General features: G+C 44.0%; 1 protein-coding gene across 2 annotated transcripts in view; it reads left to right on the forward strand.

Annotated features, from left to right (window-relative positions):
- LOC138978436 (sodium-dependent nutrient amino acid transporter 1-like) overlaps window positions 1-26,244 on the forward strand; it is a 63,406-nt gene that overhangs the window by 8,771 nt on the left and 28,391 nt on the right. For both annotated transcript variants that reach the window (XM_070351176.1, XM_070351177.1), the window contains exons 5-10: window positions 2,625-2,776; window positions 5,262-5,400; window positions 13,814-13,957; window positions 15,037-15,140; window positions 21,397-21,521; window positions 23,325-23,437. In XM_070351176.1, coding sequence (XP_070207277.1) covers window positions 2,625-2,776; window positions 5,262-5,400; window positions 13,814-13,957; window positions 15,037-15,140; window positions 21,397-21,521; window positions 23,325-23,437 — 777 coding nt within the window. The remainder of the gene's footprint in view (window positions 1-2,624; window positions 2,777-5,261; window positions 5,401-13,813; window positions 13,958-15,036; window positions 15,141-21,396; window positions 21,522-23,324; window positions 23,438-26,244) is intronic.

The following is a 26,244-nucleotide window of genomic DNA, read 5'->3' on the forward strand; positions in this document are numbered from 1 at the left end:
CATGATGTGCTTGCTACAGGTGAACAGTAGGCACTGAACTGGTCTTGCACCATATAGGCTGTATTCAATAAATGGGAGGTCCATAATCTGAGAAAGGAAACAATGAATCAAGAAACTAAAACCCAGGTGCACATCTGCGGCACCTAGGGAGTGTACGTGCACACTATCTTGTTCCTGCCTCTTGCCATCTCAGAGGTATGGCGACCACAGACAAAAAAGAGTTATCTCCCTTACCTTCTAGAAATTTCCGGAACTGTCCAGTTAATTTTTCATTCTTCATTTCTTCCCCTCATAGGAGCAATAGCGAGTCTCTATTATCACTGGCATGATGTGCTTGCTACAGGTGAACAGTAGGCACTGAACTGGTCTTGCACCATATAGGCTGTATTCAATAAATGGGAGGTCCATAATCTGAGAAAGGAAACAATGAATCAAGAAACTAAACCCCAGGTGCACATCTGCAGCACCTAGGGAGTGTACGTGCACACTATCTTGTTCCTGCCTCTTGCCATCTCAGAGGTATGGCGACCACAGACACACACACACACAGACAGACAGACACTCTCTTTTATTTATATGTATAGATACGTGACAAAATAAGCGAAATAACAGCAATAACAACAACACCGACTACTGAATTATTCTACTACCACTACTACTGCTACAACTATTGATACTCCTACTACTGTGCTTTCTATATAATTGATTTTGACTAGTGTTCATTTTTGACTCACATGCGAAGCAAAAGTGAGTCTATGTACTCACCCGAGTCGTCCGTCCGTCCGTCCCCCCCGTCCGTCCGGACGTCCGTCCGGAAAACTTTAACGTTGGATATTTCTTGGACACTATTCAGTCTATCAGTACCAAATTTGGCAAGATGGTGTATGATGACAAGGCCCCAAAAAACATACATAGCATCTTGACCTTGCTTCAAGGTCAAGGTCGCAGGGGCCATAAATGTTGTCTAAAAAACAGCTATTTTTCACATTTTTCCCATTTTCTCTGAAGTTTTTGAGATTGAATACCTCACCTATATATGATATATAGGGCAAAGTAAGCCCCATCTTTTGATACCAGTTTGGTTTGCCTTGCTTCAAGGTCAAGGTCACAGGAGCTCTTCAAAGTTGGATTGTATACATATTTTGAAGTGACCTTGACCCTGAACTATGGAAGATAACTGTTTCAAACTTTAAAATTATGTGGGGCACATGTTATGCTTTCATCATGAGACACATTTGGTCACATATGATCAAGGTCAAGGTCACTTTGACCCTTATGAAATGTGACCAAAATAAGGTAGTGAACCACTAAAAGTGACCATATCTCATGGTAGAAAGAGCCAATAAGCACCATTGTACTTCCTATGTCTTGAATTAACAGCTTTGTGTTGCATGACCTTGGATGACCTTGACCTTGGGTCAAGGTCACGTGTATTTTGGTAGGAAAAATGTGTAAAGCAGTTCTTAGTGTATGATGTCATTGCTAGGTTTAGTTATTTGACCTTGACCCTGAAGGTCAAGGTCAGGTCAAGGTCAAGCATGTGAGTCGTATGGGCTTTGCCCTTCTTGTTTTGTCTTGTGCTACTTATGTCTTTTCCAGGGTTTCATTTACAAGTGTGCCCTGCGCCATTGGCGCATTAAATCTGAAAATGTCCCATCACAATTCCCTTCAGTGCGTCAAAGGGCGCATTGAGATTACGTACCACTGCGCCACCAAATGTACACTTTACATCGGATCACACACACACACACACACACACACAGACACACACACAGACACACACTTACACTCACACATACACCCACATACAGAGATAACACGATATAGCAACTAATTCTCAGATGGCACCATATGGCACTATTTTGCATCTTTGGTCAAAACGCGTACAGGCCTCTTTGGCGCTTCTTGCCTTCGACTGTGTCCCATCGGAATTTGGTTGAGGGGGACACATGTCCCATTGCCTTTTTCTCCCAGGCTAAATCCTGCTTTTCCCCTTTCGTTTGCCCTTGCGTCCATCTAATCTGTGTAACTTTATTGTCAGAGCCCCTCCCCCCCCTCTCTCTCTCTCTTTCTGTCTGTCTCTTTTTCTGTGTGTCTGTCTCTCTCTCTTTCTCTCCCAATCTCTCTCTCTCCCTATGTCTGTCTCTGTCTGTCTGTCTGTTTGTCTGTCTTGTCTGTCTCTCTCTCTCGCTTTCTCTCTCTCTCTCTCTCTCTCTCTCTCGCGCTCTCTCTCTCTCTCGCTCTCTCTCTCGCTCTCTCTCTCGCTCTCTCTCTCGCTCTCTATCTCTCTCTCGCTCTCTATCTCTCTCGCTCTCTATCTCTCTCTCTCTAGCTCTATCTCTCTCTCTCTCGCTCTCTCTCTCTCTCGCTCTCTCTATCTCTCTCTCTATCTCGCTCTCTCTCGCTCTCTCTCTCTCGTTCTCTCTCTCGCTCTCTCTCTCTCGCTCTCTCTCTCTCGCTCTCTCTCTCTCTCGCTCTCTCTCTCTCGCTCACTCTCTCGCTCTCTCTCTCTCTCTCTCTCTCTCTCTCTCTCTCTCTCTCTCTCTCTCTCTCTCTCTCTCTCTCTCTCTCTCAGATTTGCGTACTTCATTGACGTTTTTTTTAAGCCATGGTATATTTCACAGATATGGAACAACTGTTATTCCAACTTCGAAGACTTACAAAACTTGACATTCTGCACGTCCACAACGCAGCCTACCAAAGGCTGCATTTGCTCTGCCACTGTGCAGGAAAACTGTACCGCACCGCCCAAACACGCCTCTGTATTCTACTTCAGGTGACTATACATATATACATGTCCTCGTGACAATTTTAATGATCGTGTTTACTGTAATTTGATCATGCAAAAACTCATCCCGTCGAAAATGATTTTGAAAGGTGAGGCAGTGAGCTTAAAAGCACACTCAGCTTCACGTAAACTATCAGTTTCTGGTCACAGACACTGTCAGGTTTTTACAGACAGTACAAACATCCTTTTGTTTAAACACTCACCGCTTGAGAACATCCAAGGTGCGCTCCATAAAGAGCGATGATTTGTGAAAGAATTTATTTCGTGCAGTCAGAACGGATTTAAAGGAGACAAATCGGACGCCTCGTTTTGGCGCTAGAACTTACTTTTAAAATCTAAATAATACATTGACAGCTTGTTACTCAAACATTCTTAAATCATAAAAGAATTCTTTTTTCATCAAGACAAGAGCGGTGCAAATCGAAGTTTTGAAAGTTTGAAAAAAGGGAGCCCGGAAGCAGGTCTCGCTAGGTCGTGTTTCCCAAGCAGACGAATTTCCTGCATAGCGCTTGCTTCTTTGAAGTCATCCGCCGCCGATAAGTTCCTGTGACTTTCAGTCGTTTGTTGCATTTTAGATTCAGAGGTACACAATAACGTGCTATTGCAGATACAGCGAGTCGCATTGAAATCACAAACTGACGACTAAATTGTGAAGAAAAAAAGGAAAGTGGATCACACGGGTTCACGATGGCTCAGGGGTAAAATAAACCACGAAATCTGGTGTGTGGTTTACGCAAGCTAAATAGCCATTCAAACGAACTGTGTCTTGTAATGCTGTTAAATGCTATTGCAAGTGTATTCCATAAGGTTAGAACTGATTTTTTCGTGAGAAGATTTAAATCGTTCTGTAAACCTTTTGAGACAAACTGGGGCTTTAATTCTTTTCAATATATTCTGCAAAAACGGAACTTCTATCAAGATGATCACTAAATGCACGAAACGCTGTTTGGCAAGAGTTGTCTCGCTTTTTGAAACAAACTTATCCAAGCAGATGAAACTGGAGAAGGTTTTCCTTTTTCCCCTCTAGAGATTACGCACCAAGTTAAACGTCTTGGGTTTCCATTGGACAAGCATGGTTTAAAAAAGTGTTGAGAATATGAGCAAGATAATTCTCACAATGAAATGTTATGCTGGTAATGTCATATAATTCACGTGCATTTAAACATCATGCTTTGGCACAGGCACACATTCTCAAACCTTTTACCGCGTAGTGGAGATGACAATAACCCACATGTTTCTAAAAACAACAACACACAAACGCCTGTCTTGTCTTTGAATCAACTCTGTAAGCAGTCTTAGTATTCAGTAGTATTTTGATGTAAGGAATGCCGGTCGATGTCGCCAGCCTTTCTGATTTACCTCTGAAAGCAGTCTAAGAATTTAATAGTGTTTTGATGTAAGGACTGCCGGTCGAGGTCGCCAGCCTTTCTGATTCACCTCTGTAAGCTTAGCAGTCTAAGAATTCAGTTGTGTTTTGGATGTAAGGACTGCCAGGCGAGGTCGCCAGCCTTTCTGATTCACCTCTGTAAGCAGTCTAAGAATTCAGTTGTGTTTTGATGTAAGGACTGCCGGTCGAGGTCGCCAGCCTTTCTGATTCACCCCTGTAAGCAGTCTTAGTATGCAGTAGTGTTTTGGTGTAAGGACTGCCGGTTAGGACGCCAGCCTTTCTGATTCACCTCTGTAAGCAGTCTAAGAATTTAATAGTGTTTTGATGTAACTTGTAAGGACTGCCGGTCGAGGTCGCCAGCCTTTCTGATTCACCTCTGCAAGCAGTCTTAGTATGCAGTAGTGTTTTGATGAGAAGACTGCTGGTCAGGTCGCTAGCCGTCCTCCCGTCTGCCTTTGAACAAACAACTTAAACTTAGCAGTTGTCTTCGAATGTTATTGAACGCACATTGTTGACGCTTCACACACTCTCAGAGTTTAACGACATTCACACTGGACGAAAGTCTCAATGACCTGTGTTACATTTCAAGGTCACAGGAGTTGACTTTGTGTGTCAGAAGATGGAAAAGTATCAATTTTGTAAATGTTATTGAAGCAAGAGCTTTTAAAAAAAATGTACACACATCCAGGGTTTAGTGACCACCAGACAAGATCAAAGTTGATGGAATCAATTTTAATTTAAAGGTTATAGCAAGGTCGAGCTTTGGTCACAAAAATGGAATCTCTTCATTTTCTGAGACAGTTTTGCAGCCAAAATGTATGGCTTCTGCAAAATGGCAGTGGTCGACTCCTTGCAAGAAAGTCAACGAAACCCGGTAATGTTCTAAATGGAAAAACAACTGAACCAAGGCTGACAACCCAAGGGGACCTGTGCAGAGAAACGCGAAAAGCACTACCAATTTAACATTTTATAAGTTGGGTTGAACTTGTCTTACTGCAAAAAAACAAAACAAAAAACAACATAATTATCACATGTTCAAGCGCAACAGCTTAGTTAATGACTTTGAACCATTTGGTGTCTGTGTAGGTCCGTGATGACGGGACTTCCGGAGACTAGGCCGGAGGGGTTTGGTCTGCCTAACTGGGACCTAGTCCTCATCCTCATAGGATCCTGGACGCTCTTAATCATTTGCAGCATCAATGGAATAGCAAGGAACACCAGCAAGGTATGTAAGTCTTCTGTGACTTGAAACACACTATTCGCTCGATGTCAATAAGAAGCGACAATTTCAGATTTTCGTTGTCGAGGTGTCCTGCAGATAATGCAAAAAGATGTAAAAATTAAACTTTTCTCAACTCTTTAATGGTCGGCCGTGAGCTTACTGCAGCACATCAAAACATGTCAATTAATCGTGTCACCTGGTCCTGAGAGCAATGAATACTGCCAAAAACGTCATCTAAGTTACTGTCCGGGCGTAATTTCGAAGAACAGAAAACTGTGTTAAAAATATACACGAGCTCTTTCTGATCACATGCACTATCATTTTAAATTATTTGACCACTTTTGCTGGTCCTGTAGTCATGTTTGTGCAGGAAGAAGTCCTTGTGCGTCGACACCATGACTTAAAGTAAATGTCCGTGGAAATATGCGCAAAAGCAGTAACTTCCTTCGGGATTATCATTTGATCCCATTTTCGAGATCATTTTACATGCGGAGAACCGAAATGTCTCGCTTGACCAGGATTTAAAGAATCTTCGAATTTCTGCAAATTTAGTATCATAATTCAGAGAAACAATTTATTCGACTTCGTTGAAAACACAATACCAAGGGCTTTGACGGTTATAGGTTTCCAAGTAAGATTTAGCTCCTGTCTTAATCTTACATTGGAATTTGTATGTGACCATATCCAAACGGCTATTGTCTTTTTATTATTCAATTTCAAACCTGACATGGCTGCAAATTGTTTCAAAACATCCATACATGCACAAAAGGATTGTTGAGGACTATCCATGAACAATGATGTATCTGCAAACTGTAACAACAATATTTCATCGTCTGATACTTTTATGCCTCTGGTATTCTTATTTTGACGAATCACAATTGACAAAATCTCAACACATATCAAAAATAAATAGGGAGATAATGGATCACCTTGTCTTGTACCTCTCATCAATCAAACCAACTAGAATATTTACCGTTCACATATATACAGACACACATAACGTTATGTTCTTATCAAAGGTAAATACCCATCGTCTCATATAATTACAAAAATTAAATGTACATAAACATTTCTCCATAAAGGACCAAGATACGTTATCGAACGCTTTCTCCATATCACAAAGGAAAAGCAGACCACGAACATTGTGTTTACTGGTATAACGAAGGGTATCATATAATAATCTGATTTTTTCAGCAATATATCTTCCTTTCATGAAGCTTTTCTTCCAGACAAAAAAATATCTCTCTTTATTTAAAAGTGTTAGGTGATGTACATTTTCATCAAATTTGCTATTCGAAACATCAGTGTCTACAACTGTAAACACGCTGCTTCATTCATAATAAGATCACTATCATGTAATACATCACCGTACTCATTATGTATAGAACACATTGTTTTCTGTACAAAATGTCTTTTCTCCAGGCAACAACAAAATTTGGTTTTCTTCTCACGATCACCAAATTGGTGGATGTTGATAAGTATGCCAGGCTAATGATGGTGATGGGGAGGAGGTTGGGAGTTGTGCCAGTTTGAATATGTGACATTTTCTTTGGGTTGAATAACTAAATGGATTGAAACAGACGCATGTTTCTTTCAGGGGCTAGATATTCTTTCGGCTAGCCGCTCGCGGAGCTAGGAGGCAAGAGTGTGTATTTATGACTACTGCAATTCTCTCTTGGCTGGCATTTCATATGATCAGCTATCTCGCATTCAACGAGTTCAGAACAGTGCAGCTAAGGTAATCCTCAGAAAGAAGCGCAGGGATCATAATACAACACTGCTGAATCATCTCCACTGGCTTCCAGTGCAACAGAGAATACAGTACAAGCTGCAGGGCACTCTCGCTTTCAACTACTTTCATGGCACCCTCCCTCCTTACTTGTCATCAAAACTCTTCTACTGCCCCAATGATAGACACCTCGCCCTTGACACGATCCCCGCAAAGGCCTCCAACTTCATCGTGGTGGGTGACTTCAACAGTCATTCACAGAGTTGGGGATATGACCACCTGGATCGGAGAGGAGAAGAGGTGGAGAACTGGCAGGACGACAAAGGTCTCATCCTTTTGAACAGTCCCTTTGACTGCCCTACATTCTACTCCAGAAGATGGCACACTACATCAACTCCTGACCTAGCCTTCTGCACGGAAGACATGCACCAGCTAACCAGCAGAGAGGTCGGAGAACAGCTAGGTGGAAGTGACCATCGGCCAGTCTTTTTGACCCTGGGCATGGAGTCCTGCACTGAAGCTTCCTTCCCACGGTGGAACTACAAAAGAGCGAACTGGTTCCTCTTTAGACACCGCACCAGCGAACTCACCAAAGACATCAGAGTCGAGGGTCGAGACATCAACATGGTGGCGAAGGACTTCAACATGAGCATCCTCAGAGCAGCGCGTGAGTCCATTCCCAGGGGTGCCAGGAGAGACTATAAGCCCTACTGGAGCAATGAATTGCAGGAACTGGATGATGATCTGGCAGACGCCAGAAGGGAAGCAGAAGTCAACCCGTCACAAAACAACAACATCCGCCTCCAGGAAGCCAAAGCCAAATTTCTCAAAAAGAAGCTACAGGCAAGACGGAGAAGCTGGCAAGAGAAAACAAGCTCTCTGAACCTTGAGAAGGATGGCAGAAAGCTCTGGAGGCTCACCAAGCAGTTGAATGATGAGAACACCAGCAGAGGAAAGATCACATTAGAAGAGAACGGGAAGGTGCTAACTGGAAAGCATGCTGCCAACCAATTTGCTGAAAGCTATGCAGCTGAGAGCAACCTCCATGTTAGCCCCGAGAAACAAAGAGAAGCAAGAAGAGAGAAAAGAGAGAGACCTGCCAGACAGTCGACAGTGGAAGCCATGAGTCAACCACTCACACTCCACGAGCTGCACTCAGCTCTGAAAAAGTCAAAGGCGAAGAAGTCCCCTGGCCCAGACGGCATCACCAACGAGATGCTAACCCACCTTGGTAGTGCAGCAGAGAACAAGCTACTCGAGGTCTTCAACAGCAGCTGGCAAGAAGGATCGCTACCACAACTCTGGCGAGAAGCGATCATGATCCCCATCTTAAAAAAAGGGAAGGATCCAAAGAAGGCCACCAGCTATCGCCCAATCAGCCTCACCAGCTGTGTTGTGAAGACCCTGGAGAGAATTGTGAACGAGCGCCTCAGGTGGTACCTGGAATCCAGGAACCTCCTCGCCCCTGAACAAGCTGGATTCCGACAGTTCCGCAGCACTGAAGATCAGGTCACTTACCTGGCGCAAGAAGTTGAAGATGCCTTTCAGGAACAGAAGCTGGTCTTCGTCACCTGGATAGATCTTCAGAAGGCCTTTGACAAGGTCTGGAAAGATGGACTCCTTGTAAAACTGCTGAGGAAAGGCGTGTCCAGCAACATGTACCAGTGGATTCGCTCTTACCTCTATAACCGCAGGGCAAGAGTTAACGTCGACCAGACCAAAAGCAAGAAGTTCATCCTTCGTCATGGCGTCCCTCAGGGCGGAGTCCTCTCCCCCACACTCTTCCTTCTCTTCATCGACGATCTGGTGTCTGAGATGCCCAAGGGGATCAAAGCTGCTCTCTACGCAGACGACCTTGTGATCTGGTGCAAGGAGGAGCACGCAAGTACTGCCACCTACAGAATGCAGCAAGCGGCAGATAGGCTGAACGCATGGGCAGAAGATTGGTGCGTCTCCATCAACAAGGAGAAATCCTCCACCACCCTATTCACACTGTCGCCAAAGCAGAAAGCCGGAACCATTAGGCTTGGTGGAACTCCTCTGAGAGAGGATGAAGAAGCAACGTACCTTGGTGTCACCTTTGATAGACGGCAGACCTGGAAACCACACATTGCACAGGCAGAGACGAAGGCCCGGCGCAAGCTAGCCATACTCAGGAAGCTGGCAGGTACCACCTGGGGAGCGAACGAGAAGATACTGAAGACAGTATACCAGGGAACAATCAGACCCCACCTCGAGTACGGCTCCACAGCGTGGTCAACCTCAGCCAAGACAAACCTGCAGACCCTTGACCGTGTGCAAAACCAGGCCCTCCGACTCATCACCGGTGCAATGAAATCCACGCCCATCAAGGAAATGGAGAAGCTTACCACCATCCAACCCCTCTGTCAGAGAAGAGAAGCCAAGACTATGGTACAGGCCGAGAAGCTCAAGTGCCTACCCGACCACCCCATGAAGCACAGACTGAGCAACCTCACCAAGAACCGGCTTAAACGAAGCAGTTTTGTACACGAGAGCAAGAGACTTTCTCGACAGTACAGGGAAGTCCTTCCACAGAACACTCTACCTCTGACTCAAGAAGAAGAGGAAACCCCCAAGGCAACAGAGAAACCAGGCATCCAGATCTGCACCAGTGTTCCACATGTTACCTCAGGAGAAGATCAGATTGACACAGCTCGACAGGCACTCACCTTAGCCCTGATCGACGAACAGTACCCAAAAGAGGCGTGGATCCATGTATACACCGATGGATCAGCAACTAACGCCGTGCTCAATGGAGGTGCAGGCATTCTCATCCAGTTCCCTGGGGGACATACAGCTACATCCAGCGTTGCCACTGGCAAACACTGCACAAACTATAAAGCAGAAGCAGAAGCTCTCATGCAGGCCGCCTCCTTCGTTCAGGACTCCGCAGACCCTTGCTACCAAGTTGTCTTCCTCTCGGACGCCCTTTCAGTCCTTCAGGCCCTAGAGAACGACAAACTCCCACAGCTGGCCAAAGCATTACAGATGGTCAGACAAACCAGAAGAGTTGTCCTCCAGTGGATACCAGCACACTGTGGGATACCAGGAAATGAAAGGGCAGATGAGCTGGCAAAAGAAGGAGCCGTGGAAGACCAACCTGAAAACAGTGTCAGCTTTAGTGAGCAGAAGACAATCATCAAGGCATTGATGAGGCCAAGGTCAAACAGAGATGACTACCACACAATGTCCAGAGAGCAGCAAGTCAACCTCATCAGGCTGCGTACTGGCCACAACAGGCTCAATGCTCACATGAACCGAAAGTTCAAGCTGGCGCCATCACCAACCTGTGCCTGCGGTCAAGAGGACCAAACAGCGGAACACATCTTACAGCGATGTCCCTTACTAGATGAGGAACGAAAAGAAGTGTGGCCGTCACCAACTCCCTTGCAGACCAAACTATACGGCAGTCGACAGGAGTTGGAGAAAACGACAACATTTATCACCAGTGCTGGACTGATTGTGTAACCTCTGCGAACGCCAAGAAGAAGAAGTCATCAAAACTGACAAAGTACTCTCCAACTAGGTCCCTGAGGTCCTCATCCCAGCTGCTCCTCACAGTCCCTAAAATCAGCTGGACAAAGATCATTCAGATATCAAGTCCCTACACTCTGGAACTCACTTCCCCTAGCTGCGGTCCGTCAGTCTCCTTCACTACCATCATTTAAGATTAAACTGAAGACTCACCTGTACAAATCTGCCTTTTACTATAATGAACAAAGTAATTAGGACATTGAAGCTGTGGTGTAATGTGTGCATGTGACTTGTGAGTGAATGTGCTGAATGATAAGTTTGCTTGTTGACTAGTTGTTGGTTGTTTAATTCTGTTTTAGATTTGTACGCTTTTATGTGAGTTCTGTTTAATTGTCAGACTTTTTATGTGTAACTATGTGTCTATTACTTATCTTTCGTGTTTTGTTGTTGTTTGTTTTTTCATCTTTTTAAAAACAATTTTCCTAGATTATCTTATATAACTATAAGTGGTCGTTGTCTATGAATTGTTTTTGGCTCACGTAAGTGTAGCCTATGCGATCGTAACTTTGTCTGTCTGTGCGTGCGTGTGTGTGTGTGTGCGTGTGTTTGTGCGTGTGTATGTCTGTGGTAGAAACTCTAACATTTGAAGACGTCACATTACATTGACGTCACATTATGACGTAAGAGGGTTAGACGTCACGCGAAGGAAGTACTGAAAGTCTCGGTCATTATTATTTTGAGCGGGCCGAGACTCTGTTGGCAGTCGTGTCCCTGTAAGTAGGCTACATGCAGACAGACAGATCTAGATCTAGTGTCTCGCTTTCTTGCACAGTTTCACCTATGCTCTTTCTGTGTGTGTGTGTGTGTGTGTGTGTGTGTGTGTGTGTGTGTGTGTGTGTGTGTGTGTGTGTGTGTGTGTGTGTGTGTGTGTGTGTGTGACGGAGTGATTGAGTTTGTGTTACTGTTTGTCGATTTCTTACGTGAGCCTTGATGGCTTCGCCTCTTGTTAATGCTTGTATGTTATTTCTTACGAGAAAACTTTTTGTGTAAAATGTTAAATTTTAATGTCTAATGTAAAGCGCCATGAGACTGCCATTCGGCGGTGAACAGCGCTATAAAAGAATGTTTTATTATTATTTATTATTATTATTAAACAGTTTGATGGCTAGCTTCGCAAGAATTAAACACCATTGGTTGATACCGAAAAAGTCGTCTGCACAGGTCAGTAAACAGCCATGGACAGCCAATCGAATTGGCAGCAGTGTGGCCGCCATGTTTTCTCGCCTAGCTAGAAAGCCCGAAGTTAACTTGCGTTTTAGGCGAGAATCCTAGTGTCCCTTGCGGCGAGAGTTGCCCAAGAAACGGTACTTCCTTGGCAAACTCGCCAATTCTTGCCTGTAAGAAACGGGGGACAGGTCACACAAGGAGTTCTCTTTAACATTATTTTATGAAGCTGAAACAGCTCCTTTTTATTGGGGGGGGGGGGGGGGGTGATTTGATATGCCATCAAAACTACACAAGATACGCCCTGAGCATTAAGGTGTCAGCCACTCATCCCCTGGTCACACATGACAAACTCGGAAATCACCATGTTTTGGGAAAAAGAAGGTGGAGAATTTTATGGGTTAGAAAAGGTGAGTGAAATGGCTTTGGGGAGGCAGAAATAGAGAAGAGACAAGAAAAAGATCCTAATTAGGTTCACGGCATCGAGAGTGATGCGACCTTCTCTCAGAAGTTAGTAGAGAAGGCTCCCCCATCCACCACCCGGGGGACGCGCCTCTACGCCAATTAGGGGGCGCGAAGGGGGAGGGGGGGGGGGGGGTTGCGTCATAGGAAGTAAAATCCTCTGGGGTTTGGGGTCTTAAAAGGAAGGGCGTCTTCTAAGGGGCGATGTGGTTCAGGGAGGGACAGGGGTAACGAAGGCAAGTCGTGTGCAAGCATTTGCTTTTCTAGTTGTGATCTGTTTCGACCATATATTTTTGTTCTTTTTTTTTTTTTAATATAAATTGCGTTATTTTTGTGAGAAAACAAATTTTAAACAGCTACTGAAAAATAAAAGTTATAGCAGCAAAGTTGCGAAAGCAGGAAAAGACAATTCGACATTTCGAACATGGCAGTAGCCTCCCTTGCGTTTGGCCGACTTCTTGAGACTCGATCGATCGGGTTGATGGTTTCTACTGTTCCGAAATAAAACGCGTTAAAATCGTTTTCGTAAGATTTGACTGTGATATCCACATTTATCAGTCCCAATGTCTCAAAAGGCTGAATCATATCTGATCTCGGCTCACACCTCGATTTCATGATTTCAGCTTTCTCGACATTGGGACTGATAAATGTTCTTTCTTTCTTTCTTTATTTGGTGTTTAACGTCGTTTTCAACCATTCAAGGTTATATCGCGACGGGCTGATAAATGTAGATATCACAGTCAAACCTAACAATAACAAATATTTAACATTTCAATATCAATCAAGATAATTATAGCGCTCATCTTGATGTCTCACGCTGTCTTCTTAAAAGCTCAGTCAGATTCTTCTGTTTATAAGAGCATCCTCTGATCGCGCAGCTCCTACCCTCTCCAACAGAATATTGTGGATGCATCAAGAGACCCCAAAACAAGACAAGTGTTGACACGCGAAGAAGTTTCGATTCTGCAAGCGGAAGTTGCAATCATTAAATTTTTAAACAAAACAATCAAAAAGCATCAGTTATGACTGTCCCGTTAGAAACCGCGCACAAGTCGAGAATCAAAAAAGTGTTTTTGGGAACTTTTCAAAATGTACTGGTGGCTCCTTATTGACATTGGGTGTATTTCACACACACACATACACACACACACACACACATACAAACAAACACACACACACACACACACACACACACACACACGCACGCACGCACACACACACATAACCCTGCGAGCGCATGCGCGCAAGCACGAACGCAGGCACGCACGAACAGACACACACTCGCAAACACACACACACACACAAACTCGTACACACACACACAAACTCGTTCACACACACACACACACACACACACACACACACACACACACACACACACACACACACACACACACACACACACACACGAATACTAAACAGCCTTATAAATATATACGGCGTTGATCACCTTATAGGCTATGCTCACATAACTATGAACGGTTTTAAGTCGTTCTTCTGATGCAGATTCTTCCCATCACGGTCTTGGGCCCGTATTGCTTCCTGATTCTGCTTCTGATCAAAGCAGCAACGCAGTATGGTGCAGCTGATGGAATGCTTCTGCTGTTCCATCCTAAACCCGAGGATTGGAATCACATGTTAAGCTTAACGGTACAGTTCACATTTTGTAAATCAGGCTTTGGTACGAGAGCTATGCTGTTGAAGATTTTTGATAGTGACTTTTTTTCACCAAACCTGTATAGAGGTAGAGCAGTACCTTTAACAAAATCCAGGTTGAAGAGATTGCTCAATTTTGGGGCTTCACCATACCATTTTGAATAGACGTCGATTGCGCGTTTGATCTCCTTGGTCATAATAATTATAAGAAAGCTGATTAAAAAAGCCCAGAAGTGTCTGGGACGGCTGTCAGTAAATCTATAATCATGCTTTTACTGTGTGCCTATTTTTCACCCTTTCAGAACCAGTATTGGAGAAAAAGTCTCATCCGAGCAATCACAAGAGTCTCAGTAATGAGCAGTGTTAGGCCATCCCGGAAGCCCGTCCGATACAAAAGTAACGTTCAGGATTTCAAGGAAGTTATTAAAACTAGCCATGTTTAGGATGTGGTGACCTTCAGACATGATCCAAGTGTGGTTGACCATGGTCAAATTTAAACTCCAGAGAGGGTCATGTTGAGGTCAAAAATGGAATTCCTCAAGTAGTTTGAAACTAGGGCTATTAAACTTCAACATTTGTTGGTATTTGATGCAATCAAGACATGTCCCAAGTTTGATTGACTTTCGTCAAATCCAAAGGTCATTGTTGGGTCAAGTACGGGTCGACATACGGGTACAATTTTTATATGATCTTGAATGATGTTGAAACTTGAGATTTGAAACGTAACATACTTCTAGGATGATACATATGATTTTTCAGACGGGAAATTGGAGAACAAAAAAACGCCCTGCTATTAAATAGAATAGCAACTGGTAAATGCATTATGACAGCCTGAAGCTTTAGAATTTTTTCAGTGATTAGCTGGAGCGTGGAGTCATTTTTTGTGACGGAAGAAATCCATGGTTTTTCAACAAATATTGTTACTAGGTCTAAAAAGGAGAATCAGTGTGTCTTGTTATGCTTTTTTTGGTGCTTAAAAGTACATCAAAATATTGTAACAAAATGAGCAAATACTCAGTTTAAATTTTTCGTGCCACCTCTCACCTTAACCGTTTGCTTTTTCTTTTCCGCAGTCTTGGCTTACTGCAGCAACACTGTCCTTATTTTCACTGAGCACGGGAGACGGGTCACTCATCACGTATGGAAGCTACAACCAGTTTAACGAAAACCCTCACAGGTACATTTTTGAACATTAAACTGTCTCCCTTGGTTGAATCTTAGAGTTACCCTAACAGCACCGCATATGAGGCCCATATCGGCCCCATGTTATTTTGCACATGTCTTCTGGGGCCCAGTTGGCCGATCTGGATCCAATATGGGTAGCATCTGGGTTTACCACGAATGGAGTGGAGAAATGCCTCCCACGTTCACCCCATATATTCCCAAAATATAGCAGAGCTACCCAGACAGCACGCCAAGACGTGCCCCAGATTGGCCCCATATCTGCTCACATATGGGGCTGATCTGGGCAAACCATATAGGACCCATACTGGAAGCAAAAATGATATTGGTGTTGGTCCTATGTGGGCAATACACATGCTCCACACAATATCCCTCTTTGGGCCAGGATGCATCCAACATGCAGCCCGTTTTGAGCCAGGGTGCACCCCACACTGGGCCTGGATGCACGCCACATGTGGCAAGCATTCGACCAGGGTGCACCCCACATTGAGCATGGTTGGGGCCAATTTTGGCAACGCATATATACATGTAGGACCCATACTGGAAACGCAAATGGTATTGGTGTTGGTCCTCTCTGAGCAACACACATGCTCCCCACATGTGGTCCAATTGGGCCAGGATGAATCCAACATGCAGCCCGTTTTGAGCCAAGCCGTACTCCACATTAGGCCCGGATGCACCCAACATGCGGCAAGCACTGGACTAGGGAGTTGCCAGCCCTTGGCTTCCATAGAGCAACAAAATTCAGACTCTCCATTACTTTCTTCGAAATCGCAAAACATCCAGCGCAGGAAGATGGATACACCGTGTTTTTAGGCTGCACCAGCATCTATGCTGCAGACACTGCCGTCTACAACGTGTCATTTGTTCCACGGAAATCGAAAACAGACTACCTTAAACCACAGGTGGAATAACGACTCGGTCGCCATTGCTATGTCCGGTCAGCTAGCCTTTTGCCCGTTCCCACAAGATATCCCCGAGCGTGTTACACCGTGATGCACGCTGTGGTACACCAACTGAATACATATTAGTCTCACAGACAAAACACAAACACAAACATCAAAGTCTTGCCAGTTGGGCATAACACAGGCAGCCCCAGTGACACACGTGCTGAACGATATCTGTTTGGTTTAAATACAATTTTATTCAAAATTCATCACATGAATTGAAAACAATTGAAAATATACAGGGTAGTCCAAAAAAAGCGCCCTATTTTCTTTTTGATCTCATTTTTAAAAATTTAGAAAATGTCTTCACCAACCAATAGCAGAATGATGAAAAATTATGTCTTGCAAATTTGGTAGAAATTTGCCTGTCCTGAGCAGTTGATAATATAATAATATATTAAAACTAATAATGATAGCTTATATAGCGCGAACCACAGTAAGATATGCTGTCCGCACTTTACATATTAACTATCAATAAAACCATACTATTTAAACATCAACTACACATACATTCTTACAAAATAACGTAACAATAAACTTACAGCAACACATTATCCACTTATTCTCTATCTAACCTCCTCTTCCCTGGCGATAGGCCCATTTCACGACGTACTGATTTCCCTTGGCCACCCTACTCCCAACCCACCCGACTACTTTCTGTGGGGGTACCCAGGACAGAATATGCGGCAACAATCCCCAGACCCTGGCAGCTCTGCAGGACGAAATCAGAAGGGAAATCAGGCGCATACCAGCTGACAGCTGTCATGATTGGACGAGTCATGGACAATTTCAACGTTCGTGTTGCAGCAGTTCTTCTACGAAGAGGAGCCTGGATAGAGCATATTTTCAACTACTAAGGACAACCAAATTTCGACCAAATTTGCAAGACATAATCTCCCATCTTTCTGCTATTGTTTGGTGAACACATTTTCTAAATTTCTCTTCGCAATCAAAAATGAGATCCCCCCAAAAATAAAGCGTTTTTTTGGACCACCCTGTACAACTAGGACACGCACTCAAGGTAAAGCAAATATCTGTTTGAAAGCCCACCGTGTCAGTCACACCCACCTTTTTCCAGTAACGACACGACAGACAGTAAATTATATGAAACAACGAACACCGATGCAGTGTGACATTTATAGCGAAGGAACAGACTAGGAAATAGACAGCACCGAGCAGTTTTGGGAGGATAGCAGTCATTATGTTCAACCCTGACTCCTAAATACAGAGACATTACGAATAAGTGTGCCCCAAACCCAGTGGTCAATAAAGTAGTGCTCGATTATCGGTATGTGGGGTTTATCCGAACTCAGTATGGGGTGCAGCTCGGTCTAATGATGGCCGCGTTTGAGGTGCATCCGGGCCCAATATGGGGTGCATACATGCTCCATGTGGGTTGCATGCAGGCTCAATGTGGGGTGCACCTGTGTGCAATCGTCCCCCTATGTGAGCACATATGGGGCCAATGTGGGGCACATCTGGGCGTGCTGGCTGGGTAAAGCCAAAGAAGTAACATTATTACATGTGGGAGTGATCTGCCCCTGGCTACCAGCGAGCAGCAAGATTTTGAGCTCTCCCTTTTTTCATCCAAAAGTTCTTCCTTCGTTCCTGCATGATGGACATTCCAGGACTACCAGTTGCCTTAGAGTCTGTTCTGCAGACTCTGGCCTCGAAGTGCTCCCGGTCTTCATGGGACGTGCACAACAAGGGGAAAACTACGACACTCGTCTTGAGATGGGACAGTACAGACGTTGCGGGGAAGACGGTACTTTGAACTCAAAGCCATGACGTTCCCTACACAAGGCTTTGATAACGAACGGATAAGGGGCGTAACTCCTTAGTCATATTACAGTTGAAAATTCAAAGCAAGTCTCGTGCGTTTCGATTCATTCAAACATTTAAAATCATCACTGGTTCTGCACCTTCATATCTGTCTGAACTCGTAAACCTGTACGTCCCTTCCAGATCGCTGCGCTCTGCCGCTGACACTCGAATGTTCCGAATTCCAACAAAAAAAAGAAAAGTACATGGACAACGCGCATTTTCATTTGCTGCTGTTAAAACATGGAACTCCCTTCCTTATTCTGTCAGACATAGTCCATCCTATTCTTCTTTTAGATCAAATCTGAAAACGCACCTGTTCACACAGCATTTTCTAGACTAACCAGTAACTCCCAAACTGTCTGGTGACCCCTGCAGCAGCCAGTGATCTGGAAATCGTGTGCTGCTACTTTTTTTCTCTTTTCCTTGTGCAAACTACAAATCGGTTTATCTAGTTAGATAAATGGATGTGCATAAGCACGAGCTTGGTTTTGTGATTATATCTGCGGCTTTTTTGTGTGTACGCCATGTATGCAGATTGTGTAGGTATATTAGTATTCATGTGTGAGTGCATGTGTATGTGTGTGTGTTGTATGTATGTGTGTGCGCCTGTCTGTATGCGTGTGTGTGTGTGTGTGTGTGTGTGTGTGTGTGTGTGTGTGTGTGTGTCTGTGTGTCTGTGTGTATCTGTGCATGTGTGTGGTGATAGCATGTGTGTGTGTATGCGCACGCGTATGTGCGTGCGCACGCGTGTGTTTGTTTGTGACTGCATGGATTTAAACGATGAATTTGCTTTTGTACTCCTGTTCTTTTTGTGTCTTAATGCTGTATTTTGGTTTTGTACATGTGTATAGCAATGTCATTGTAAAGCGCTTAGAGCTTCTAGGTAAGCGCTCTATAAGTTTCCATTATTATTATTATTATTATTAAAGATGCAAATATTTTCGTTGTTGATACAAAGGGACTTGACGCTCACTTTCTGCACGCTGAGAACGCCACTTCCTACAGTGACGCTGAGAACGTTCAAAAATACCATCAAAGTATTAATTCTGCCCTACAGCGTTTTAGTTGGTCCATGATGGGTCCAACCATTTGTTTTCCTAATTTATGTCAAACCTCAGATGCCAAGAAATTGAGTGAAGCCGACCCGCTTTGAATTTTTAACTGTAATATGACTAAGGAGTTACGCCCCTTATCCGTTCGTTATCAAAGCCTTGTGTAGGGAACGTCATGGCTTTGAGTTCAAAGTGGGAAGACGGGACCGACGACGACTGAACCGAGACAGGTGTGTTGTCCTTCGGCGTCATCGCTCGTACTGACACAAGTAGCGTTTGCGGGGAGAACGAGCGCCAGTGGCCTGAAGAAGAAAACTCCTGGACACCCGAACGAATGGTTTTGACACGACTTGTAGAGGCCTCGGGGCATGTTTTGGGTGGTGCATGGGGAACACGCATTTCAGTGATATGAATTATTCGTCTTGCACCTGGTACTTCCAGGTCTGTGACCTGATAAAAAAAAACCAGCTGTTGCGTGTTAGCCCATACATTTTATGTGTGTGTGTGTGTGTGTGTGGGTGTGGGTGTGTGATGTGTTTGTGTGTATGTGTGTGTGCGTGCGCGCGCGCGCGTGTGTGGGTGTGTGAGTGTGCGCGGGTGCATGTGCGCGCGCGCGCGTGTGTGTGTGTGTGTGTGTGTGTGTGTGTGTGTGTGTGCCCCCTGCGATTTGTAAAATGTTGTACAAATCACGTAAATGCGCCCGATATTTAACTCATCATCTCCAAAGTGAAGGGATCTATTGAGAAAAAAAATGTCATACTTTTTTGTCCCATCGCTTGGAAATTCGGGTCGCTTCCTCCCAGTGGAAAGCTATCAGTAACAGAGTCACGCTACCCCAAAGTCAAGGGATCTATTAGGCCCGTTTCGCCGTTATCCCATTTCACCCCCATCCCATTTTCGCGACATTTCACAGGCCAAGTGTCATTTTACCACCATAGTGCGGTTACCGTGCCAAAAATCATGCTTCAACACACCAGTTTTTGCAACAACATTTTTTTTTGCGGGAATGTTCTCAAGACAGTCTGGTTAGTGCCCAGTGCAAAATCTAAGTTTCAAACTATCGGCACAATCGAGAAATGTGCATATTAGTGACGTCATACATTAGTGGAAGAAGACACTGTTTTGTTCTCCAAGATAAGCCTATCATGTTGCATCTCGTTAGAAAGATCTCGGCTCAGAGGACTCAGAAATGCAGCTATCTATATCTATAATTATACGGCTTGTGTGTGTGTGTGTGTGTGTCTGTGTGTCTGTCTGTCTGTCTGTCACTTCGCGATGCACGGCCAAAGTTCTCGATAGATCTGCTTCAAATTTGGTGGGCATATTCAGGTAGACCCCGGACACAATCTGGTCGATGAAAATTTCCAACACGTGCTCTACGCGCGGCGCGGTGAACCGATTTTGGTTTTTCTGTAGATTCATTCCCAGTAACTCTTCCTTATCTTCTCCAGTGTTTTGCGCGTTTATCTCCCTTCCTTCGTGTGGCGTCAATCACGTCAACACGTGCTCTAAGCCGGCGAACCGCCACGCTGCATACTCCGTCTCGCGATCCACCCGGCGAAGCGGGTAATCATCTAGTTTAATATCTATGACGGCAGTAGTTGACACAAAACGGGTTGAAAATAGAATCCGCGTGCTTTTTTGCATAAATACACACACACACACACACACACACATACAAGCATATGGTCACAAACGAGGACTTGCTAATACACACATACATGCATATGGTCACAAACGCGGACTTTGAGAAGGCACATATCAATCGGGAACCAAAGAAGAAACAGAGTTTAACGTCTTCAGAAGCTCCAAAACAAGTTTTTGGCGCCAAAAGATTTGATGGCTCATTTTGCCGCAATTTTTTTTTGTTGTTGTTCAAGGTTTGGCCTTCGTCGAAGATTGCTTGGCCAAAATTTCAATCAATTTGATTGAAAAATGAGGGTGTGACAGTGCCGCCTCAATTTATCGCAAAAAAGAAAAAAAGTCCGGGGATATCATTCCCAGGAACTCTCATGTCAAATTTCAGAAAGATCGGTCCAGCAGTTTAGTCTGAATCGCTCTACACACACACACACACACACGCACACACACACACACACACACACACACACACACCACACCCACATACACCACACCCTCGTCTCGATTCCCCCTCTAGGTTAAAACATTTAGTCAAAACTTGACTAAATGTAACAACAACAACAAAACCAACAGAACATGGATGTGTAGTTTATCCATTCTTTAAAGACATTAAGAACATCTAGGAAAGTTGAGATCACAAACGGGTGCTATTATCCGATGTAAAGTGTGGACATTTGGAGCTTATAACTGGAGTTTTCTCAGAACACCAGGGGGGGAGGGGGGGGGATTATAATACGCTTTGATGCAACGTTTTATACATGTGTTAGCCGTGTTTGTTTGTACCCAGGAACGTACTGACTGGTGCTGGTGTGGACTTGATGAGCAGTCTGCTGTGCTGTGTGGTCGTTGCTTTGGTTCTGGGTCACTACAGTCACCTCTTGGGTGACCTCTACAATATCAAAAAACTCACTGGTCAGTAATTGCCGCACATAACTATTCCTCAAGCTAGGATTGACGTATTCCGAAAGTAACTCTGTCGGAGTCTGCGTGCTGCTTAGCATAATTAAAGCAGGTTATTCCATGTACCAACTTTAATTTTACTGCCGCATAATGCCTTAATAACTTCGAGTTAGCTCGCCTTAGGCTTAGAGAATTATTGAAGCAATGTTGTTTGTTTTTACATTTAGTCACGTTTTCACTAATTGTTTTAACATAGACGGGGAATCGAGATGAGGGTCACGGTGTGTGTGTATGTAGAGCGAGTCAGAGAAACTACTGGACCGATCTTCATGAAACTTGACATGAGAGTACCTGGGTATGATATCCCCAGACATATTTTTCATTTTTTGGATAAATGTCTTTGATGGCGTCATAATTATCAGGTTTTTTGAAAAGCTTGAGGCAGCACTGTCACGCTCTCACTTTTCAAACAAATTGGTTGAAAATTTGGTAAAGTAATCTTCGACAAAGCCTGGACTTTGGTATTGCATTTCAGCTTGGAGGCTTATACAGACCTGGTTACTGTACGAAATTTGCGTACAATCTTACGAAATTGAAGACCGCTGTACGATTATACGCCAGACATTAAAATCATACGCAAAACAAAACAAAATAAATAAATAAAAAAAATTAATAATAAAGAAAATATAAAAAAATAGAAGTCTGAAGAGGACTGTGTGAGCCTAGAAAGCAATGTGTAAAGAGGACTGTATGAGACCAGAAAATACTGACCAGTGCAGTGACAGAAATGAAGGGCTGACTCAATACTGCTGACAGCAGCTGATGCAAATTTTCCTCAGAGGTCAAAAATAAAAATTATGTTTTTCTATCATTCGTTTTGTGTCACATTTTCAAATATCTAATAGTGTATGGGTTTTTGTTTTCAACAAAAATGTTTTAATTTACTTTCAGCACAAATTCTTTCTTACATGTATTTACAGTCTTTAAATAATGGGGTTTGAGGGGGGAATAAAGCACAGTGTGTACCGCGAGAATGAATTGTACACCTTAAAATTCTGATTGTACACATTTTTAGCCTCATTTGTACACCAGGAAATTTTAGTGGTAATCAGGTCTGCTTAACAAATAGTTCATGAGTTTGCTCATTAAAATTGTCATCAAAATCGATATTTCGCAAACAGATTTAAAATTGATTGCATCGTATTCTTCATCAAATTGTAAATCTAAAAATATACAAATATACAAATATGTCATTTTTACTCTTAAAATGTGATTACATTCAACGAAATAGGTTAATTAGTACTACGACTAAAATCCAAGAAATCGATCCAAAAATGATTTCATCTTATTCTTTATATTGACCTGATTCCAAAAACATATAGATTTGATGTTGTATTCAAAACAAACTCAGACAGAATACAGGAAAGCGCTTTCCTGCTTACCGCAATACGCTACCGCGCTATTCTGGCTTATCAATTTCACTTCGTTTTGCACGTGACAAGTGAGCGATAGCTTTGTCGCGGGGATTGACGAAGTTGTATTGTCTTGGTGAAAAAATGCAGTGCGTTCAGTTTCATTCCGTGAGTTCGAATGTATAGTAATTTCGCTTTACGCGACTTGTTTGTTTGTTGTTGTTTGTCTTTTGTCGGAGATGAGGATATAAACAGTGGCGATTTTGACGTCCGAGATTTCACTTTGGAAGAGAGGGTCAAGAAGAGAAGGTTCGGTTGGTTAAGTCGGTGTCGTTTGTCATTAAAAACATTCCATTGCGCCCTTTGAATCCTGCTTTGTGACATGGTGTTATTGGCGTTGTAGATATGCGCGTACTTTTTGAGGCCTTCCCCGCAGCAATGGCTACGTACAAGTGGTCCAACTTCTGGTCATTCATCTTTTTCTTCATGTGCTATCTGCTAACCATCGACACTGAGGTACTCTTTGTAATTGTCTGCCTGCCTATCTGTCTGCCCGCATGCATGTCGTTCTGTCTGTATTTCTGTGTCTCACTATCTTTCTTTCTCCATTCCTTTCTCTTTTTCTCTCTCGTTTTACATATAGTCAAGTTTTGACTAAATGTTTTAACATAGAGGGGGGAATCGAGACGAGGGTCGTGGTGTATGTGTGTGTGTATGTGTGTGTGTGCGTGTGTGTGTGTAGAGCGATTCAGAGTAAACTACTGGAACGATCTTTATGAAATTTGACATGAGAGTTCCTGGGAATAATATCCCCAAATTTTTTTCTTCTCTTTTTCGATAAATGTCTTTGATGACGTCATATCCGGCTTTTTGTAAAAGTTGAGGCGGCACTGTCACACCCTCATTTTTCAATCAAATTGATTGAAATTTTGGCCAAGCAATCTTCGACAAAGGCCGGACTTCGGTATTGCATTTCAGCTTGGTGGCTTAAAAATTAATTGATGACTTTGGTCATTAAAAATCTGAAAATTGTAACAAAACATAAAGTTTTATAAAACGATCCAAATTTACGTTCATCTTATTTTTCATCATTTCCTGATTCCAAAAACATATAAATATGTTATATTTGGATTAAAAACAAGCTCTGAAAATTAAAAATATAAAAATTATGATCAACAATTGTTTTTTCCAAATCAATTTAAAAACACTTTCATCTTATTCCTTGTTGGTTCCTGATTCCAAAAACATATAGATATGATATGTTTGGATTAAAAACACGCTCAGAAAGTTAAAACGAAGAGAGGTGCAGTAAAGCGTGCTATGAAGCACAGCGCAATTACCGCTACCGCGCCAAACAGGCTCGTCACTTTCACTGCCTTTTGCACTAGCGGCGGACTACGTTCAGTTTCATTCTGTGAGTTCCACAGCTTGACTAAATGTAGTAATTTCGCCTTACACGACTTGTTGTATTTATTGCACGCCCCCGAGACAGGTCTTTGATCGAAAATGTGGGTAGCCAACTTATCTTGTTTGTTTGTTTTTACTTCTCAATTACTGTTTGCTGTATATATACTCATAGGAAAAAGTTAGGGACCACTTACGCAAACAAACACAGCTTCCAAACCACCAAACAAAATTGAATCAAATTTGTAACATGTTTAATTCATTATCTCTGCGATCCTTTTCCAAAATATGGTGACATTTGATTTCATTCACGCATTACGTGTCAACAAGCTCTGAAACAACATGGGGGTCGAAAACAAAATTTGCAAGTTCCGAACAGTTCAGTAATGGGTGTGTCAGCCGCGTTTTGCGATGCCTTCTGCAGTCCTGTTCCGCATCGAGTTTACCAGCTTCCTGCAGAAGGCCTGAGGAATGGCCTGCCATTCGATTTGCAGGAACTGAAGCAGTTGCTGCAGGTTCCTTGGGGGTGGGTGGTTGTTCCTCACTCGCCTGTCCAGCTCATCCCACAGGTGCTCGATGGGGTTGAAATCAGGGCTGCAGGCCGGCCAGTTCATCCTGGTGACACCAGCCTGCTCGATGAAGTTGTCGACCAGCCTCGCTCTGTGAGGTGTCGCGTTATCGTCCTGGAACACAGCCTGCACACCAATCTGGTGTAGAGCGGGTAGAACCAAAGGGGCGACAATCTCATCTCTGTAGCGCTGGCCCGTCAGGTTGCCAACAATGTGGTAGAGGGGGGTTCTGTGTCGAAAACTGAAGGCCCCCCACACCATGATGAACCCCCTGCCGAAGGCCACCCTCTCCTGCACCAGACCGTTGTTGTACCGCTCACCCTGACGCCTCCACACACGAGCCCGACCGTCATGATGGTGCAGATTAAAGCGGGACTCATCGCTGAACAGCACATCGGCCCATTGCTGGCGTGTCCACCTGGCAGGGTTGTGACAGAACGCCAAACGAGCCTGGCGATGAGCTGCTGTCAGTCGTGGCCGTACAGCTGGACGACGTGATCGCAGGCCAACTTCGTGCAGGCGTTTGCGGATGGTTTTCGTGCTGACGTTGGTGTTTGTTGCCACCCTCAGCTGGCCCCTGATGATGTTTGCGGTGGTACCTCGCTGCTGCAGAGCTTGTCTTCTGATGAAGCGATCTTCACGCTGTGTTGTCTTCTTAGGCCGTCCTGACCTGGGCCTCTCCAGAACGCTGTTGGTGGCCTGGAACTTCTAATGCAGCCTGACCACGACATAATGGGACACTCCAAGTCGTCTGCCCACTTCTCGCTTGCTTACGCCGTCTTGCAGCCATGCGATGGCCCGGGCTTTGTTGAAGGTGGTCACCTTTCGTCTGGGAGGCATAGTGAGAAGATGGTGGCTAGCGGAAAATCGCGGGGCTATAAAGCCTAACTGGTGACAACAGTTCACGCTCAACACATCCTCCCTGCACGTGCATAACGAATTTTTCATCTTTCCCGCCCAGGCTTGCCCACGCGCCAGCGTAAACATGGTCCACTTTTTGCAGTTTGGCAGTTTCTGTCTCCTGCTCTTGCCAGGCCTCCGTGGATCCCGAGCAAGTTTCCTGCTAACACAGCATTGCTCACCCACTGATGTGTACGGCCTGACAGCCATTTGGTTTTATAAACTTAGGAACAAGGAGTTTGGCACAGATGAAGTCAGCTGTTTTTTTCAAGGGCGGTCCCTAACTTTTGCCGTTCAGAGGTTACAACACGAGTGGGTTTTTTTTTATATGGCTTGTATTTCAGTCAAGACCCAGCGGATGAATATCAAGGGACTCACGAGCCTCTGGCGAGTGAGTCCCTTTGATATTACCGCTGGGTCTTGACTGAAATACAAGCCATATACAAAATC

This window comes from Littorina saxatilis, linkage group LG10 (genome assembly GCF_037325665.1).
Source record: "Littorina saxatilis isolate snail1 linkage group LG10, US_GU_Lsax_2.0, whole genome shotgun sequence".
NCBI classification, from domain to species: Eukaryota; Metazoa; Mollusca; class Gastropoda; order Littorinimorpha; family Littorinidae; genus Littorina; species Littorina saxatilis.